The sequence below is a fragment of the Myodes glareolus genome, chromosome 25, assembly GCF_982192425.1.
Source record: "Myodes glareolus chromosome 25, mMyoGla1.1, whole genome shotgun sequence".
Lineage (NCBI taxonomy): Eukaryota > Metazoa > Chordata > Mammalia > Rodentia > Cricetidae > Myodes > Myodes glareolus.
Genome location: NC_142050.1, coordinates 40,686,211 through 40,705,398, shown reverse-complemented (window position 1 = coordinate 40,705,398; position 19,188 = coordinate 40,686,211). Strand labels below are relative to the sequence as shown.

The window sequence follows — 19,188 nt, the reverse complement described above, 5'->3', positions numbered from 1 at the left end:
GGCTCACAACTGTCCCCCACAATCAGTGGGCCTAATTTGGTCCTATGCAGGTTACCCCGTTATCAGTCCAGAGCCAGTGAGCTCTCACTAGCTCAGGACAGTTGTTTCTGTGGGTATCACCATCATGGTCTTGACCCCTTCGCTCATATTATTGCTCTTCCCTCTCTTCTACTGGCCTCCAGTAGCTCAGTCCAGGGCTTTGCTGTGGATCTCTGCATCTGCTTCCATCAGTTACTGGATGAAGGTTCTATGATGACAATTAAGGTAGTCATCATCGCTTTTAAATAAATACTTGTATGAACTTCTATTGGGTAGAAAGACTTAAGGGTGTTTAGTAAACAGTTTTGTCTTTCATTTCAAACTGTTACTTTTAATATTTTAACTTAAATACAAAAAGTTATTGAACCTCCAGTTCTTGAAGAAACTAGTCTTTCCTTGTTTTTATGTGATAACATGTTCCTTGTGAAAGTAGGATTGTAAAAGTTTCACTGAAAATACACGTTGAGAGAATTTAGCAGTATAAGAATTGAGCTAATACTTTGAAAGAATACCTTAACTACAGATTGTCAATAGATGGTTCCTTCCCTCACAAGTGGCTGGGCACATAGACTTAATGTCTCAGAAGTTACTTCAGTGCTCTCAAAATTTTATAGCAGTGTCCCTTACTTGGGAGTATGAAGGGTAAAAACCATAAGCAAAACAAGAGAAATCAAGAAGTAGAAATAAGAAAGGGTGTAGAAGTCAGAACTGATTTAGTAATAGGGACCCTGTGACAGAGGAAGAAAGAACCAGCTCATGTGTTGAAGAAGGCATTGAGGGGCCAGAGAGATGACTCAGTAGTTATGAGTGCTTGCTGGTCTCCCAGAGGAACTGAGTTCAGTTCTCAGCATCCACAATAGACAGTTAACAACCACCTGGAATTCCAGCTCCATGGGGTCCCAATGCCCTCTTCTGTCCTCCACAGGCACCCAAATGTGTGCATGCATGCACACTCTGAATATTAAAATAAAAACATACTTTTTGGAAGGTATTTAGAGATATATGGAAAAATCAAAAGGCCTAAGAGGGAGACTCATTTGGAAATGAAGGAGAAGAAAAAAATGCATGGTACAGAAAACTGGTAACGTGGTCCCTCTTCTACACTGACAGCTGTTGGTTCCCTTGGGAGTCATTCTTGGCACTTCCTTCCTCACCTCACGGCCATTTCTCCATTTTATCAGTCGAGCAGACACCATGTGCGTCAATTGCTTTTCTGCTGCTATTAAAACACATACTGAGAAAGTCACTTAAGGAGGGGTTTGCTTTCGTGTGCAGTTTGGTGTGATGCTTCCTCATGGCGGAAGCCGCACTGGCAGGAGTCTGATGCAGCTCCTCAGCAGTCAGGAAGCAGGAAATGGTGAACGTCTGTGCTCAGCCCCCTTTCTCCTTTTCATACAGTCCGAGCCTAGGGAATGGAGCCACCCATGGTAGCAGAATCTTCCCCTGACTGTTAACCTAATCAAGGTAATCTCCTATGGGCAGGCCCAGAGGCCCATCTGCCAGGTGATTCTAGATCTCAACAAGTTATCACTTGCTATCAACTATCACACTGTGGACCTCCAGAGTGTGACCTGGGTAAAGTGAGAAATTATAAGAAAGTAAAAGCACAGTTGTTAATTTATAGTTCCTCTGGATTGGGGAGTTTTTAAGTCTTTAGTGATATAGTGTGTCATTTTGATACCCTTTAGCAATTGAATCTGCTTTCCCGTAAAGATCTAGTCTGGGAACCGGCTCTTCTACCTGGCAGCAAGGAAGCTGGAGATTGTACAGGACCAGCACAGACCTACTTCAGCCTTAGGGGTCCCCATGAAAAGACCTAAGTGGCTTTTCCCAGGGGTCTGCCCTTGAGATCACAAGAAACACAGACTGATAAGGCTCAGCAGAACATGGCAAAAAGCCGGGCTATGGCTTGGTTTTAGAGATCCCACGCTCAAAAAGACCCAGTCATTGCTTATCAGGTAGTGGTGGTGAGGGGCGTGACCTGGCTCGCGCGTGTGCACTATACTCCCAAGTTAAGTGCTTGGGCGGGTCCGGGCCATTGGGGGTTAAGGGAATGGGAAACTGACACAAACCAGATGCGAACCAGAGCATCTGGCGGAGCTCCGCCCTCATCCCCAAAGTGATCAATTGGCTCCTGGAATTGGCCCCCTCCTCTCTTCTCTCTGCAGCCCATGTACCACCACCCACTGAATCCCGGGGCTGTCTGTGTATTTCCTTGCCACACGCCTGCAGGAAGGAAGCTCTTCCTACCATAGTGAGCCCTTTATAGAAATTTGTGGACCCATGGTGAGTCTTCCAAAGGCAGTTTCCGAAACCAGAGCAGGCGCAGTCAGAGGGCTGGGTTAAGGCCCCTGGGGTCTGCCACAGTCTGGTGAGAGACCTAAATTCTGAGGTCCCTGAGAGCCCGCGATGCTAGGACAACCCGCTGAACTCTGGACTCAAGACTGCTTGGTGTCTGTCAAAAGCGAGGTCTTGTAACACCCCTCGGCGGTGTCTGAACTTATCTACCCATCTCTCCAGCTCATGTTCAGTATGTTCATTTTCCACCCTGAAACTTAATTAAGAAAAGTCTGTTGATTTCTGCCCTTAGACAGTTTTCATTATGAAGTATTTCAGAGTTACAGAACGAAAATGCCGTTTTTCAGCTGCTGACGTTGTTTCACCTTCGTCAACTCCCCCTCCCCTTTCCCACTCCTGCTCCGCCTCCCCCCACCCCGCACCTCCATTTTCTGAAACCTAGCCCCCTAGCCCCATTCTTGGAAGCAGGTTAGTTTGTGCTCTTCTCACATAACTTTTACCGTTTATATGTATTTTTATATAAGCAGCATGCATTTTTAATTCTGATGTTCAGCCTCCCCCACCACCACCCCCAACTCATAAGGAGATTTTATCCTGACATACTGTCAATCCTGACTTCTGTCAGAGTGGGACTTAGTTGTCATGTCAAAGCTCCTCACATAGCTGGGAATCCAGCGACCTGGATGAGAGAGCATAGATCCGGAACCCAGAGACCTCAGAATCCCGAGACCTAAACAAGAGAGGGTATATACTTCCTGTCTCTCGGATGGCCTTTACCTGACAGGGCCTGAATTCTGGTTATTTGGTTTTATTCCATCTGGTCCCTCTAAGTAAAACCTGCCACTGAACCCTACCTGCCGAAGGGACTTTGATTGGAATTCGTATGATTTATTTGGGAGAAAGGCTATTTGGAAAGAGACGGGAAAAGAAAGTGTGGCTTGGGCGTGCATTCCAACCCTGCTTAGAGTCAAAGCACAAAACGCTGAATCTTGGGATGTCTGAATATTTGTTTTGTCAAGATAGTCACACAGTTTTATTTATGCCTGGTGTTCTCTTGAGAACATGTATTAGCCCATCTGCTTAAGCCTTCTATCTGTGGTACAGGGTTTCGGTTTTTATCTCCATCTTGCAGAAAATAAAAGAGGTGTAGATCGAGTAGCTTAAATCCACACAACTGGTGACGTGCGACACTGAGATTTGACTCAGTCCCACCACTGACTGCCCTTCCCCGCGTTTTACTTATTAGACCTGACAGTGTCTCAGTGGGAGTCAGCACCCAGCTAGGACGAGGCATTTCATAAAGGGAGGTCAGCTGGTTGTCAGGCAGGACCGGCTTCCCAGAACAAAGTACTTCAACTGTCTATTGTTCTTTTGAAGTGTTATTTTGCATTTACCGAAGTCACACACATAACAGTGAGATCAGTGTGGTTATACGCAGTGCCCTCTCTCCTATTCCTCAGATTAAACAGTATTGACAGGAGAAAGGTTTCTTTCCTTTCTCATCCTCACTACAAAAACAAAAGCATATTCAACAATCCCTGCAATTCCCGTGTTTTTCCCTAGGCAATATATCAAGGTCCATCCATCCTAAACTAAACAGGGATTTGGGTTCTGCGTAAGCGGTCGGTAAGTCAGAATGCACATGCCTTGGGTGATTCATCCTGTACCTTCCTAGTAAACAGAAATAACCCACTGAAGTTTTAATAAAATGGCCATCCACATTGCTAGGATGAGACCTCCTCTAGGTGTCCCTAATCCACCTCAACGCCTTGTCGCCTCAGCCAGCGACACAAAGAAGCGTTGTCTCCTGCCAAGCACCGCCCCTCGGGCTCCCACTCCAGCCAGAGGAAGTTGGGAGGAGACTGGCTAGGAACCCCTCCTCTTCTCTGGCTTGGGTCTCCTCCCCGCTCGGCTCCAGGCTTTCGGCCGCTGCTCCGAGACGCCTCGGTACTCTACAGAGAAGTCCCTGGCTCGCTCGCTTCTGCGGCCCTTGCAGCGCTAAGACAGCTGCACTGGTGGAATCGCAGGGTGAGTGGCCCACAGGGAAAGTCGGTGGGCGAAGGAGCCTGTGACCCGGGTGGGCGCCGGGGTTGGAGGCGGGCGGAGCGGGAGATCAGGGCTACTCTGGGGACGCTGGCGACCTGCGAGAGGGACCTGGGTGCTGCGGGCCTGGGTGTGTCCGGATCTGGACAGAGGCTGCCTGGTGCTTCCTGCCAGCCTTCTGACGGTGATTTTGCTATGCTCCGAGGCTGAGCATCCCACCCCCCACTCCCATCCCGGACCCCGCGATCTTGCTCCTACTGGCCTGGGTCTGACAGTGACGTTTGTGTGCAACCGCTTTGTGTGGGTGAGTTCTAGACAGGCCCCACCAGCAGTAGCACATCTAATGCGCGGCTTCAGAGGAGGGGGCTGGGCGTGGGCGGACTTGTCACACAGGTGATAGACCACCATTTCATCCTACGGCTTCTTGAGCCTAACAAACAGGATCACTAGGACCCAGATCGCTGGCCCACTCCGCATTGTTCACAGGGGCCTGGAGTGTGGGTGTGTGTAGAGAAGAGGGCAGTCCCTGGTCCAGAGGCCTGGAGAATTCGCAGCCTGAGATTTTCCACTTGGCTGCTCTCCTCCTCTGCTAGCCAAACCTCCCTCCTCCTGCGCCCCCACCCCCTCCTCTGACGTCACTCACATACTCTGCAGACTGGCCATTAGAGGGAAGGGAAAGGAGAGGGGGCGGCCTTCGCCAGGCTCTAGCGTAGTTGTGGCTGCCCCGGTGGTTTGGATAGATCTTTATCACACAGCCTATTTGATAGAATCCCTCTGGGGCAAGCAGACCCACAGCTAAGAAGCAGCACCTGGGCTTCTAATGGCAAAGGGTGGGTCCGAATCCTCAAATACCCCGTTCTTAGTAACCCAGCGGGAAAAGTGAGAAGTGTGAGCTAGAGAGAGATGGGAGCCCTGGAATGCAGGGGTCTGTGTGTGCTGAGACAGAAACATGGACCCATAAACACAAGTTTTTAACCTTACTCCTGCGGAGGATGGGATGGAGGGATCCAAGGTGGGGACTCCAGAGAGACTTCTTTGGGATACTGATGCTGTTAATCTTATCAAGTAAAAAGCTTAACTTTTTAACTGTTGCATTACCGTTTTATTGTCAAGTCTTCTGAATGCATTACACATTGAGACGTGTGAGTGAAACAATTTCTTAAACTAAAATTCAGTAAAGATGTGGGAACTGTCTAGGATGGAGTGTCAAAGAAAGAACTGGATCCGTTTGAATTCTGGGTTAGCAGAAGAATACGATGGACATTGGGGAAAGTCTCCGATGTATAAGGAAAAAGAAAGAAAGCCTTCTTTGAAGAAAGAGGCGTGGAAAAGAGAAGAAACGAAGAATGAAGAATTGTGTTTCAGATATTAGTGCAAGTTCCGACTATCCGTTTATAGAGAAGTACCCCAGGTGTACCTTCACCCTCAAATCCAGCCTTCAGTCATACATCCATGATAGCGACCTAGGGAATGCAAATCACAGAAGGCATCCTCTGTTCTCAGTTAGGTCTATGTTTCAAGACCTGAAATCAAAGGGAAGTGCAAGCTGTGATGAATCCTTTCCCCCCAAGATGGTCACACCTCCCCTTCCGTATATCCTTCACGGGGAAAACCACGTATGGGTCTATGGGACTGCTTTGTGGTTGAATTGGAATGTCTGCTTTCTCCCTGCCGTACAGATTGCTCCTGAGGTAACTTTTGCACTGACAGAGATGGTAGTAAGTTCAGTGGGACCACAGCTCTCACAGGAGAGAGAGGATAAAAACTTGCGGGGGAGGCAATTTAAAGGATGAAAATTTGTATAAAGAAAAACACTTTCCCTTCTTCCCTCCCTAATGTGAGCAGGATACTATGTTTAACTGGGGCCTCCGTGGATATATATGCATATAAAGAAAAACCTGGAACTTAGCAAATGCTGACATATTCTTGTTGCTTAAGAACCTCTAGAGAGATAGCTCAGTCGTTAAGAGTGTTTTTGCTTGATTTCCTGCACACACACATAGTTCCTTAAAACCACCTATAACTCCAATTCCAGAGGATCCAACTCCTTCTGACCTCTGTTAGCTCCTGCAGGCACATGGCCAACGTACATTCTACTCAGACATATATTGTGGTAGTCAGGGTTACTATTACTGAGATGAAACACCATGATCAGAGGCAACTCAGGGAGGGAGGAGCTTATTTGACTTAAACTCTCACACCGTAGTCTAATCACTGAAGGAAGTCAGGACGGCAGCTCAAGAAGGACTGGAACCTGGAGGCAGAAGCTGATGTAGAGGCCATGGAGGGGTGCTGCTTACTGGCTTGTTCATCCCTTTGTTTTGTTTTTTAACTAGAACCCACGACCACCAGGCCAGGGATAGCATCATCAACAATGGGCCAGGCCTTCCCCATCAATCATTAGTTAAGAAAATAGCCTATAGCTGGAACTTGTGGAGGCATTTTCTCAATTGAGGGTCCCTCCTTTCAGATGACTGTGTCTTGTGTCAACTTGGCTTAAAACTAGCCAGCACACACATACATGCACATAAAATAGATAAATATTTTAAAAGAACTGTACTTCAGCTCTGCATTTCCTGGGTTGGGAGTCTAGATTCATCATTTACCCACCTATGTGATACTAAGCAAGTGACAAATTCCCTGACCGCTCAAAAGATTTGGGGTTTTATTCCCCAGAAACTGTACAGTGAGTGGGGAGACGCAATAATATATGCCTTTTACGTTTGTCAGAATTAAGCAAATTTTATAAATTACGTGTTGCAATATGAGAAAGTGATGAGGAGTGTTTTCCTATTGCTGCTGTTGCTACTGTATTGTTACCACTGTCTTAGCCACAGAATAAAGGTTCAAAACTTACACAGGGGCTTTAAATTCTCACTAAAAATATTATCTAGATCGTTCTAAATAAGTGCCAAATAGATTTAGGTCATGTGCATGCAAACCATCTCAGAGAACAAGTAATGAGCTAGGCATATAAATATGAATTCTCTTCTCAGAAGGTGTGACTTCCACATTGTGGAAAGCATTGGCCGAGACAGAGAGGTCTGGTGGGCCTCCCTTGAGGGAATGTGTATGGTGCAAGGAGATGTGCAGCAGGATGTCATTTGGGGTACAATGGAGTGTCTAGGGAGGTACGTGGAAATTGATTAAGTGCATGACCAAATTTCAGATCCTGGACCACATACATGAAAGTGATCCTAGGAAACTCCTTTGTCTTTGATCTGTGCCCACTCCTGGGTTTCACTTACTGGTGTCCATTTGTAGTTTTGGGAGGCATTTGGCATCTTTGGACATATTTCTTTAATTCCGCCACTCTTATTACGAGGGGGTATGGATGGGCCAATTAATTATCTTCATGTTCTTCTTCATCTATCGTATCTTATTTGCTCTGCCTCCTCCTCTTTATCTTAGTTCATCCCTTGATAACCTTAATTATACTTCCTAGTCTTCTTATTGTCTGACTTGTGCCTTTTGATTAGTTTTTTTCCCATAGCAAATTTTGAACTTCCTCCTCTGGGTGCATCTTAACTTAGAAAAGTAGAATTCCCGAAGTCAGAAAGGTGGCAATGGGGATACAAGTGGGGAAGGCAGAAAGGGAGTCAGAAATGGAAGCAGAGTTTGTCCTGGGTAATAGTGTGAGGGAAGAAGGGAAGAGAGGTGGAATGTGTCCTGTTCTGAGAGCTTGAGGGAGGGAGAAGAAGCTGAGACTGTCTTGGGTAATAGCTTGAGGGAGAAGGGCATGAGCTGGAGACTTGCAGGAGCGGCCACCCTACCATATGGAAGGTCACTCTGGGGAAGGGTCTCTCCGGTGGACACAGATGAATCTCTGTAGATTTCTCTTCACGGACAAAATATTACTAGAGTACTTTCAGAAGAATAAGGGTAGGAACAGACCTGAGAGACTTGGAAACAAGATTCCTTCAGTCCAGACATGAATTACTAAAGAACCAAATTGGGTTAATCGCAGTGCGCTGGCAAACTGTCAGCGAAGACATCGACAGGGCTTGTGGCCAAATGGAAATGGGAAGAAATAGAAAGAGTGGACGTACGGTAACTCTGCACAGTGTGCTGCTGTCCTGGTTCTCTATGGGCACCAGGAAAGGCGAGGAAGGGGCAAGTTCCTCGCTAACTTCTGTTGGCTGGTTAGCTATTTTCTGAGAGAGGTAAAAAGTCAGTGCTACTATTTAACAGCTAAAAGCATTAGGTTCATGAATTTTACCTAGAGAAGCTCTTCTTTTCCGCAAGGGAAGGTGTTTTGTGTTTCAGAGGCAGAGTCTCATGTAGCAAAGACTGCCCTTGAATTCCTGACACAGGCCACACCACTGTCTCAGTTCCAAGAGGTAGCCATATTACACAACGGCACATAAGGTGGCTGAACATCATAGGATTTTATTTTCTCACAGTTTGCCTCTGCTTCCTAAGTGCTAAGGTTTCAGAAGTGCACCACCACACACAGATCCAAATTTAAGGATTCTGTAAGTTGGGGACATGCCGCAGGTCATCGGTCCACTTTTTTCAGCAGGCACTTGAGTTTATTAACTACCTGGGACAGAGGTCTTTCCTTCCATGGCTGTGGAAGTCAAAGCACGGAGGTCAAGGCTTTTTCCAGGGATCCAGAGAGATATGTAAGAATGTGTGCCATAGCTATTATTCCTCATGGTCAGCATTAGCCTTAACATTAGCTGCAAAATAAGAGAACTATGCAATCACCATCAATAAATGCTCAGTCTCATGGTTGCAATACTCAACAGCAGATTCGACTTCTCCCTTGTGAATATCCCATATTATTCACAAATATAAGTGAATGATTTACTCTTAACCAAACAAGTACAAGAGCAAATGTGTAGGATGTGCACATGACTGAACACTGATGGAAGATTGTAGAGAAGCCTTGAATCGATGCTCCCAGTGAAGGGTATATGGGAGCTGATATACACAGGCAACACTCTTCTCAGCTGTGTCTTAGGTGCAAGGAAGAATCTGCCATGGCTTCATGATTTGCTGCATTCTGCTTCTGGTTGTCTGGCACGTGGTATTCAGCCCCCGAGAGCTTTCATGTATCCCTGATTCAGCTTGTGACTGACTGAAACTGGGGCTGCCTGACTTTTCAGCCTGGCGTTCTAAATGCTCCCAACTGAGGTTAACAAGCCCAGCAAGGAAGCTAAGACGGATGGGAGAGGTGTGAAAGCAGAGCAATCTGCACCACTGCACCAGTCCTCAGAGGCGTCCACATCAAATGATTACAATTAGGGCGGCTTAAAAATGATGCTATTTTATATCCGCAAAGTTCTAGAGCCGTGGTTCTCAACCTGGGGGTCCCAATCCTTTGGGCGTCAAACAGCCCTTTCACGGGGGTTGAGTATCAGATGTCTTGCATTTCAGATATTTATAATTCATAACAGTAGCAAATTTGGAGTTATGAAGTAGCGATGAAACAATTTTATGGTGGGGGGGTCACTACAACATGAAGAACTCTTTTTAAAGGGTTGTAGCATTAGGATGGTTGAGAGTTACAGCTCTGGAGGGTTCCAGTGTTCCTGCCCAGGCTTGAGTAATGCTGATTCCTTCTGGAGTTTCAGAGGTAGAATTGTTCCATGCCTCTCTTATAGCTTCTCAGTTTTGCCAGCAAGCCTTGGTATTCACCGGTCTTCAGACACATCTCGTCATTCTCTGTCTCCATCTTCTAATAGCATTCCATCTATGTTCCAATCCCTCAGTTTCCAAATCCAACATGGCCTCATGTTGACTTGGTAGCACCTTCCAGACCCTATTTCCAAAATAAGTCGCATTCATCGATAACAGAGGGTTAGGAAATCAAACTACTGTCTTCGGGAGATACGATTCTACCATCATCTCTCCTTTCTGTGTTGTTTCCCTCTGCGGTGGAAGAGAATCTTGCACTCTCTAAGTTTGGTCATGAGGATGAATTCAATGCATGGATACTGAGACTCAAGTTGTCTCAAAGTCCATCTTTTTACACAGTAATGTTATTGCTACAGCTGGTAGAAGAAGTACCTTGCTTGGGTTTTGATTCTTTAATCATTCTGTGCTAAACTGGGTCTTTGGTCTTTTTCTCTGTAGAAACCAACAGAACCATGGAGACTCCTTCTGCTATCTTTGAGTCCCTTATGACTGGAGTGACGAGCTGGGATATCCCTGAGGATTCTGTCCCATGTGAACTGCTTCTTATTGGAGAGGCTGCATTTCCTGTGATGGTGAACGACATGGGCCAGGTCATCATTGCTGCCTCTTCCTATGGCAGAGGTCGCATGATCGTACTAGCTCATGAGGACTACTTGGTGGAAACTCAGCTCTTTGTCTTCCTTGTCAATGCTGTGGGATGGCTCCGTTCCTCCTCTCAGTCTGCCATTGGCATACACTCGTCATTAGCGCCATTGGTTAAAATCCTCGATAGTTGTGGAATAGATTCACAAATTGAGCCTGAAGTAAATGACTCCCTGGGAGTTTACTGTGTTGATGCCTACAATGAAGCCATGGCTGACAAACTAGTCCAGTTTGTGAAACGCGGAGGGGGTTTGCTCATAGGAGGCCAAGCCTGGGATTGGGCTAACCAGGGTGAAGATGAAAGAGTTCTGTTCACATTTCCTGGGAATCTGGTGACCAGTGTAGCTGGTATATACTTCACTGAAAACAAAGCGGACACAAGTTTCTATAAAGTCTCTAAGAAGATGCCTAAGATCCCCGTCTTAGTTAGGTGAGTATCTTACCACGATGGGAAGTTGGCCTCATATTAAAAAGCATACATGATTCCATCTGTGAGTTCCTTCCAGAGTTACTAGAAAAGAATAGAAATGTATTTGCTACAGTCAATTAGATTTTTTTAAAAAAGTAACCTGAGTCTAAGGATAGGCAAGGTTTCATTGACACTGCCTCCACAGACCAATCCATTTTTCTCCTTGAGGAGAAGAATTCCTACTAAATCTGATATTCCTCAGCACTTAGCTTAATAAAAATATTGTTTACCTCAAGAATTGGCATGATTTGGCAGGGAGGTTCATAGGAGATTTCCTTACAGTGAAAAGGAAAATATTAGGAAAAGAAAATCATAGAACAACCCTCTGGGCCAAAGTCTGGAAGGCGGTGAGTATTTGGAAATGTCTGTATGTGTTTAGGAAGGAAACAGAAAGTTGTAGATTTGGAAGTTGAGTTGAAAAGAGACGGTGCAGTGATATATAATAATGCTAGGCTGTGGAAGAGGACTTTTATCTCTGGGGTCAAATGGTCATCTAAGAATGAAGATGACAGGTGCTGATACAGAGGCAAGCTTCACTGAAGGTTCCAGAGAGTGTATTCTGATCAGTTTTATACACATATGGTGTTGTACATGCAACAGATAAATAAGCACTTAGCAGACATTCATTCGGTGTATGGTTTAGATTGAGGAATGTGGGGTATTAAAAGCTCTGGTCCTCTCAAGAGCCATTTTACATAAAAATTCTTAGCTTTCTCAGAAAAATTAACACTGTTAGTTCCACAGAGTGGGGACAAAGTGAGGAGGATCCAGTGAGGCCTTTAGAAGGATGATAAATAAGCTAAGTTAATCAATCTTCATGACAGATTAATCAGACAGACTGTGTCCTCTCTATTTTTGGAAGGAAATCACCTTGTCTCATTTTAACCCCAAATTGGGGCTTCAACAAGGAGTGCAAACTATCTTTCTGTTTACCCATTAGTTATTCCAGAATTTATTGAATATATTGTTTCAGATATTATTTCTTATCTTAAGACTGAGTTACAAAGATTTGAGAATGAATGGCATGGGAGTATCTCTAATGACAATATCTGAAAGACATTTAAAAAGCCAAATAAGATGTGATACATTATAGTGCAGAAGAATTTGGAAATGGATCTAAGGCTAGTAGCTGTACAGTGTGTCCTTAGAATGTCCTTTCAACTCTTTCCACCTAGAAGGAGAGTGTCAGGATACAACCTCTGGGCTACCCTTTTAGGTACCATTCCCTTCAGATCTGGTTTGTGTGATCCTGTGTGTTCCCAAAGTCAACAGGCATGCAAGGAAATGAATGTTCAACAAATGATCATAGTCTGCATATTCATGTTCGCTTAAATACCATGTTGAAACCTAAATGAGCCATCCTTCAAGTTGACGTTATATGTGTCCTTTCCATCCTGAATATTAGTGAAATTATATTAGCCACAGAAGAATATTTTGACTTTCAGATTACTATAAGAGATTTCTGAGTATTGAAAGTTATGTCCCAAGTGGCTTAGAAAACATCAGGGTGTTGGGAGAAACTGTTGAGCTAATAGCTTAAGCATATTTCTTGCTAGCTCTTATACCCTAAAGTAACCCATCTCCATTGATCTGTGCATCACCATGAAGTCGTGGTCTACTGGGAAAGTTTTGGTGGGCTCCAGCAAAGGTGTCTGTCTCTGGCAGTGGCAATGTGGCTTCTCGCTGACTCTGCCTACTCTCTCTATGTATATCTCTTTCAGCCTGGCTTTACTTTTGACAGAAGTTTCTGTCCTGCCCAGTCTCACAGTTGTTAAGTCCCAAAGAAATCACACAGAGATCTCTATTAGTTATAAACTGATTGACCTAGTATCTCAGGCTTCTTATTAATTAATTCCTATGTCTTATATTAACACATTATTCTTGTCTGTGTTAGCCTCGTGGCTTGGTACCATTTTTTTGGTGAGGTAGTCACATCTTGCTTGCTCTGTGTCTGGCTTCCTCTCTGTCTGAATGACAACTGCAGACTAAAACTTTCCTTTTCCCAGAATTCTCATTGACCCACCTCTACTTCCTGCCTGGACACCCCATTTATACGTCCTGCCTGGCTACTAGCCAGTCTGCATTTATTTAAAATACAAGTGACATGGTACATACCTTTGTCCCACAAACCCTGTCAAACCATTGTCCAAAAGCAGCTTCTTTATTAACCAATGGCAATAAAGCATATTCAGAGCATATATCACCTCCCACATCATTGGGGTAAGTATAGATGAGTATTTGCAAGAAGGAGCTGCAGATTGTTACAGGTTATTGGTAGTTCTGTGCTGTATATATGTAGGACAGAGTAAATAAGTAAAGTCAATAATTGTTTGATTGAAAAAAATCAGCAAAGTGATAACCACTAGATAAGCTGATCATGACAATAAGGGAGAATTAAAAATGTAAAGAATGGAAGTAAGATCATTAATATGGATCTACAGATATTGAAAGGGTAATAAGAGAATTTTTATAATCTATACCAGTAAATGCTTCAATAACTCAGTTGAAATGGATAGACTTCTTGATAGATACATGTAAACAGAGACTGTGCATTGGTTTCCTGGTCGCCCAGACCCAAATAATCACACAGAAACTATATTAATAACAACACTGTTTGAGCAATGGTTCTGGCATATTTCTAGCTAGCTCTTATATCATAAATTAACCTATTTCTATTAATCTATATATTACCATGAGGTTGTGGCCACCTGTAAGGTTCAGACATCTTTCTCCTTCAGCAGCTACATGGCATCTGCCTGACTCCACCTTCCTTTTCCCAGCATTCAGTTTTATTTTCCTGCCTAGCTCAATTCTACCCTGCCAACGGCCAAAGCAGCTTCATTATTAACCAATGGTAATTAAACATATTCACAGAATACAGAGGGGAATCTCACATCATCTCTCTTTTCTGTCTAAATGAAAAGGAAGGTTTTAACCTTAACATTGTAAAATTACATATAATAAAACAAGTATCAAGCAAGAATTACAGTTAGAAAAATTCTTTGTGAGTCTAAAACATCATATCTAATTTATGTTTTATCATAACTAGGGAAAACTATAACTTTCTTCAACTCCACCAAAGCCACCAGAAGGATATACTATTACTTAAGTAAACAGGAAGTGAAATGTAAGCAACTTTCAAAACTCTAAAATAGACAGAGGCATCTTCTTGCCTGGACAGTCACCCAAATTTCTTTTGTAATATTGTTGCATTCATCTTCAGGCTACAGGCCCATAATATCTGGCAAACTTTTCCATGAAGCAGGAATTTGAAAGACTGTTTTTCCTGTATTGGTAGTTTGTCAGTTACTTTCTTCTGTATCCTCTATCATGGCAGACTCTTTCATAAAGTAGGAACTCTGAAGGACTCTCTTAACTTCTTTAGGCAAGTTCAGCAGTCATTTTCTGTGGATCCTGCATGTCCAGTTTATATAACATGCCATCAAGCAGTCCAGACAAGAGTACTTCCTTGTCCAAATGACTAACAAACACTATAAGGAGCCTGTTCAGTGTCCATCTTCCTCTTGAAGTAGTTGGTGCTGCCAGGAGAAGATGTGTGTCACTATCAAGTATAGTCTAAGTTCTTAAAACCTTTTAAATGTCATAGTCTATAGATCTTTGAAGTGTTGGAGATTATCTATCTAACTGAAATATATCTCTGTATATCTAGAAAATATAACTAACATGACTACAAGTTTGACTATTATAAATGGCTATTAATCTGAAATATTTCATTATACATTGCATTTTAAAATGAGCTATATAAACATAATACCTTAAATAAGAGTAGAAACACACATAAAAACTGACTTTAAATTTTATATCAACAAACCAAAGTCCATACCAATGTAAAGTATTCATTTCTTTATCATATTTCTCATTAAATGAAAACAAACATTTATAAACAGTCATTCTGGGAATTCGGGCACAGTTTTCTCCAAACTGCTTGCTGCTGTTTGTTAGGTGAAGTAACTTTAGGGTTCATGGAAACTTTTCAGGTGGTCTGGTTCCATCAAACCTCATTAGCTTAGAAGGAATCCACAGGTTCTCATCTTCTGTGGAAACAAAAACAGAATCTCTTTTCCAAAGTAACATATCCTTAGAGTCAGATTTTTAAGTCAAGATACCTTTAAAATATACATGTTGGTTTAGGTTAGCCAGCCCCAGAATCAAATGTTTTTCAGTAGTTAACTCATTAATAGTCAAAAATCCAATGAAAACACAGTAATACACATAATCCAGACTCTCTGTATATTCCATCTTTACATGGCTTATTTTTTTAATCTATTAATTTTTAACATTTATTTTATTATCTTTACTCCTTAAATCTATGACTATCCATACCCTTTCTTCTCTCTCTCCTAAACCCATGTACACTTATCTAACACATTATCTGACACATTCAGAAGTGTTTTTGTCTGAATTTGTTTTATTGTGTATCTGACCTGGAAAGGTATTTTTTTATGCTAAGCAGCATGGCTAGGACTATTGCTGTGGCTTTTCCTGTTGCCCCAGTCAACATGGCAGAGATATGTTCACCACCTCTATGAGCCATGCCCATTGCTCCAGATCCCAGGACAAAGCAGGTCTATGTCACCATTTAGTAATTTGTAACAAACTGCTTACAAACCCCACTTAAGAGCTCTGTAGCAGAAACTCTGGAAAGGGCCAGAGCCTTTCGTGCTGCCAGCACAAACCAGGCAGTATTTTCTGCTAACACTGAGTCAGGAAACCTTCTCTCAAAGGAGCAATGCCTCTGCTCACTGCCAGCAAACAACCTTCCTGAAAATATGTGGCTACCAAGAAGCCTCAACTGACTCTATTTTTCATAGGTCTAGAAGCCCTATTTGTAAGCATAGGCTTTAACTGGAAGCATGTTGCCCCCCATGCTGGGCACTATTATATAAATGGAAACTGTGCATTGGTTTCCCAGCTGCAGTGATTGATTGAAGAATGTACCTAGCCAAATAATCACACAGAAACTATATTAATTGCAACACTGTTTGGCCAATAGTTCAGGCCTATTCCTAGCTAGCTCTCATCTCCTAAATTAACCCATTTCTATTCATCTATGTATCACCACAAGACTGTGGTCTACCAATCAGGTTCTAGCATCTTTCTCCTTTGGCAGCTACTTGGTATCTGCCTGACTCTGCCTTGTTTCTGCCAAAATTCGGTTTAGTTTCTTATCTAGCTCTATTCCACCCTGCCGTAGGCCAAAGAAGTTTTTTTCGTAACTAGTGGTAATAAAAACATATTCACAGCATACAGAGGGGAATCCCACATCAGACACAAAATATGAAGCTAAACTTAAGAAAAGAGACAATGTACACTAAAATAAATTGAATGGTAGTTAAAGCACCCCAGTTCTGTGTGAAAGTTGGTTTCCTGGATCGAATTCTAGAAGACATTAACAGTAAAGCAATTTAAAAAAAATTACAGTTTTCAAGGTATGGTGGTATATGCTTTTAATCCTATCACTCAGGAGGCAGATATAGCCACATCTCTGCACTGTAAGTTCCAGGCTACATGGTGAGTGAATTATAGGCCAACCAAAACTACATAGTGAGACTTTGCAAATAGCAATAACAATTATTAATATTATATTATATAATTACCATATGTTTATATATAAAATATACTATTTATAATTATATATTTTATTATAACTACTATAATAATAACAAAAGGATAGTAATAATAACAAGAACCAAAAAGTTAGAGATGTTTGTTAATTGGCAGAGTTCAATGTGAAATACAAACTATCCTTAGTCTAATCGTCATCACTTCTACCTCTTCATTCTGAATGCTGGGATGGTCAGTGTTTACCACCTGTGAGCTAAAGATAGTTGTGTAGATAAACAGCCTTCTGTGTTAGCATGAAAATTTGAGCTGGATTCCCAGGAAGTCAGTCAGGGTAGTCTACCTGTAATCTCAGTATTTAGGAAAGAGAGCAGAAGGATGTCTGGGGCTTGCTGGCAGGCAGTCCAGCTCAGTTGGTGAGCTCGGGTTCACCAAGAAACCCTGTCGTAGAAAATAAGGCAGAGAGTGATTGATTGAGGAATGTCCCTAGCCAATATCAACCTGTGGCATGTACACATCAAACACACGCGCGTGCACACACACACACACACACACACCCCTCAAAATGAAATAATAAAACCAGTGAAAGACACTTTAAAGGGAGAGGGAACCTACAGAGCAATATCCCATAGATGCAAAGTTCTTTTTGTTTTTTCAAGACAGGGTTCTCTATAGCTCTGGCTGTCCTGGTACTTGCTCTGGAGACCAAACTGGCCTGGCCTCAAACTCATAGAGATCCACCTTCCTCTGTCTCCCAAGTGCTGGGATTAAAGGTATGTACCACCATAGCCTGGCACAAAGTTCTTGATTAAATATTAACAACTGAAATAGTTTAATATAAAAATATAATATTTTATAACAAAACTCAACCATTCTACTTATAAATGGCTGGTTTACTAATTAGAAGCCAAATTAATTTCGCATGATAACTGGAGAAAATGAGATCATACAATTCAATAGATATACACAAAGCATTTGAGAAGATTTCATACTCAATCATGATAAAATACTGAAAAACTCAGCATAAAAAATAATTTCTTCAGTCTGAAAAGAGGCATTCACTTTGTTCTGTTAATTTACTTTGTTTTGTTGGGATTTTTGAAAAAGGGTTTCATAGCACAGGCTGGTCTTGGGCTTACTGTGCAGCCAAATCTGGCCTGGAACTTTAATAAGTCCTACTGCCTCCACCTCCAAAGTGCTGGGATTACAGGTGTGTGCCTTTGTATCCAGCTATAAAAACATCCTTAAAGATGCAGCAGTGTTTTTACCTTAGAAATGAGAACAAGGCAAGACTAATACTGGTTCCGTCTTTCTATTCATCATTGTATAGAAAGCATTTGTGAGCACGGTGGGACAAGAAAAAAGATTAAAAATCAGGAGGCAGATTTTTTTTACATACCTAAATATACTAAAGTTTAATTTATAAATGAAGTACATTGTGAGTATAACAATAGCTATTAATAAAAATCTAAGAATTGTACAATATATTCTAATAAAAGGATTATGAAGGTGGTCTCTCGATCTGTCTTTTAACAATTTATTATTATCCTTTGTGTGTGTGAGAGAGAGAGACTTGGGAGATAAAATGTCATGAGTACAGCACACTTGTGGAGGTCAGAGGACAATAGAGTCGGTTCTGTCCTTTGCCCTTTACATGAATGTCAGGGATTGAACTCAGGTCCCTAGGCCTTTATCCACTGAACCATCTCTCCTTCCTCTCACAGACTATCTCACTGCTCTATGGTCACCCTTTTGGTGGATGTATGTGCAGCATAAATAATAAAAATTCAGAGACGGATATTGGGGTTCTAGCTGAAGATCAGAGAAGCAAAGCAGCCAACCACTAGAGAGCTCTTACCTCTATGAAATCTTCAGACTGAAAAGAGAGGGGATACCTGTCTCATCCCTCTTTATAGTCCTCTCTAGTGCTGGGATTGAAGGCTTGCATCACTACCGCCCAAGCTCTATGGCTGATTAGTGTGACTGCTGGGATTACAGGCGTATGCCACGACTGCCTGGCCTGTATGACTGACTAGTGTGGCTAGCTTTGCACTCTCATCTCCAGGCAATCACTACATGTATGATACAATGCCTGTGTGGCAAAGTGAGGTGAAGTGAGCGGTGTGACTGAAATACCATGCTACTGGCATAAGGGTAGACAAATCAGTCACGGAAACAAACTACATAGTTCGGAAGGATTTGCTCAATGAGGAAAAAGCCGTGTTTTCAACATAAAGTTCAGGAACAACTAGATACCATACTGGGAAAGGTGAACTTTGACTCTTAATGTATTTCATACAATATTCAAACATAGGTCTGGACCCAAGTACAAAAGAAAAACTAAAAAAACTTCTAAATGATAGCCCAGAAAGCAAACAAACAAAAGCAAGAAAACCAAACCAAAACAACCACAACAAAAACTCCTGCAACCTTGCATTAGGCAGGGATGGCCTGTGGAAGCCAATGTACAA

The 19,188-nt window shown here is 42.6% G+C and overlaps 1 protein-coding gene across 4 annotated transcripts in view; it reads left to right on the top strand.

Moving 5' to 3' along the window:
• LOC146889658 (TRPM8 channel-associated factor 1) overlaps window positions 1-19,188 on the top strand; it is a 46,612-nt gene that overhangs the window by 15,073 nt on the left and 12,351 nt on the right. For 3 of the 4 annotated variants that reach the window (XM_087901853.1, XM_087901855.1, XM_087901852.1), the window contains one exon: window positions 10,462-11,095. In XM_087901853.1, coding sequence (XP_087757979.1) covers window positions 10,476-11,095 — 620 coding nt within the window. In that variant the 5' untranslated portion in view covers window positions 10,462-10,475. Of the gene's footprint in view, window positions 1-4,210; window positions 4,366-10,461; window positions 11,096-19,188 lie in introns of those variants that run through there. The other variant, XM_087901854.1, reaches the window with a different exon arrangement.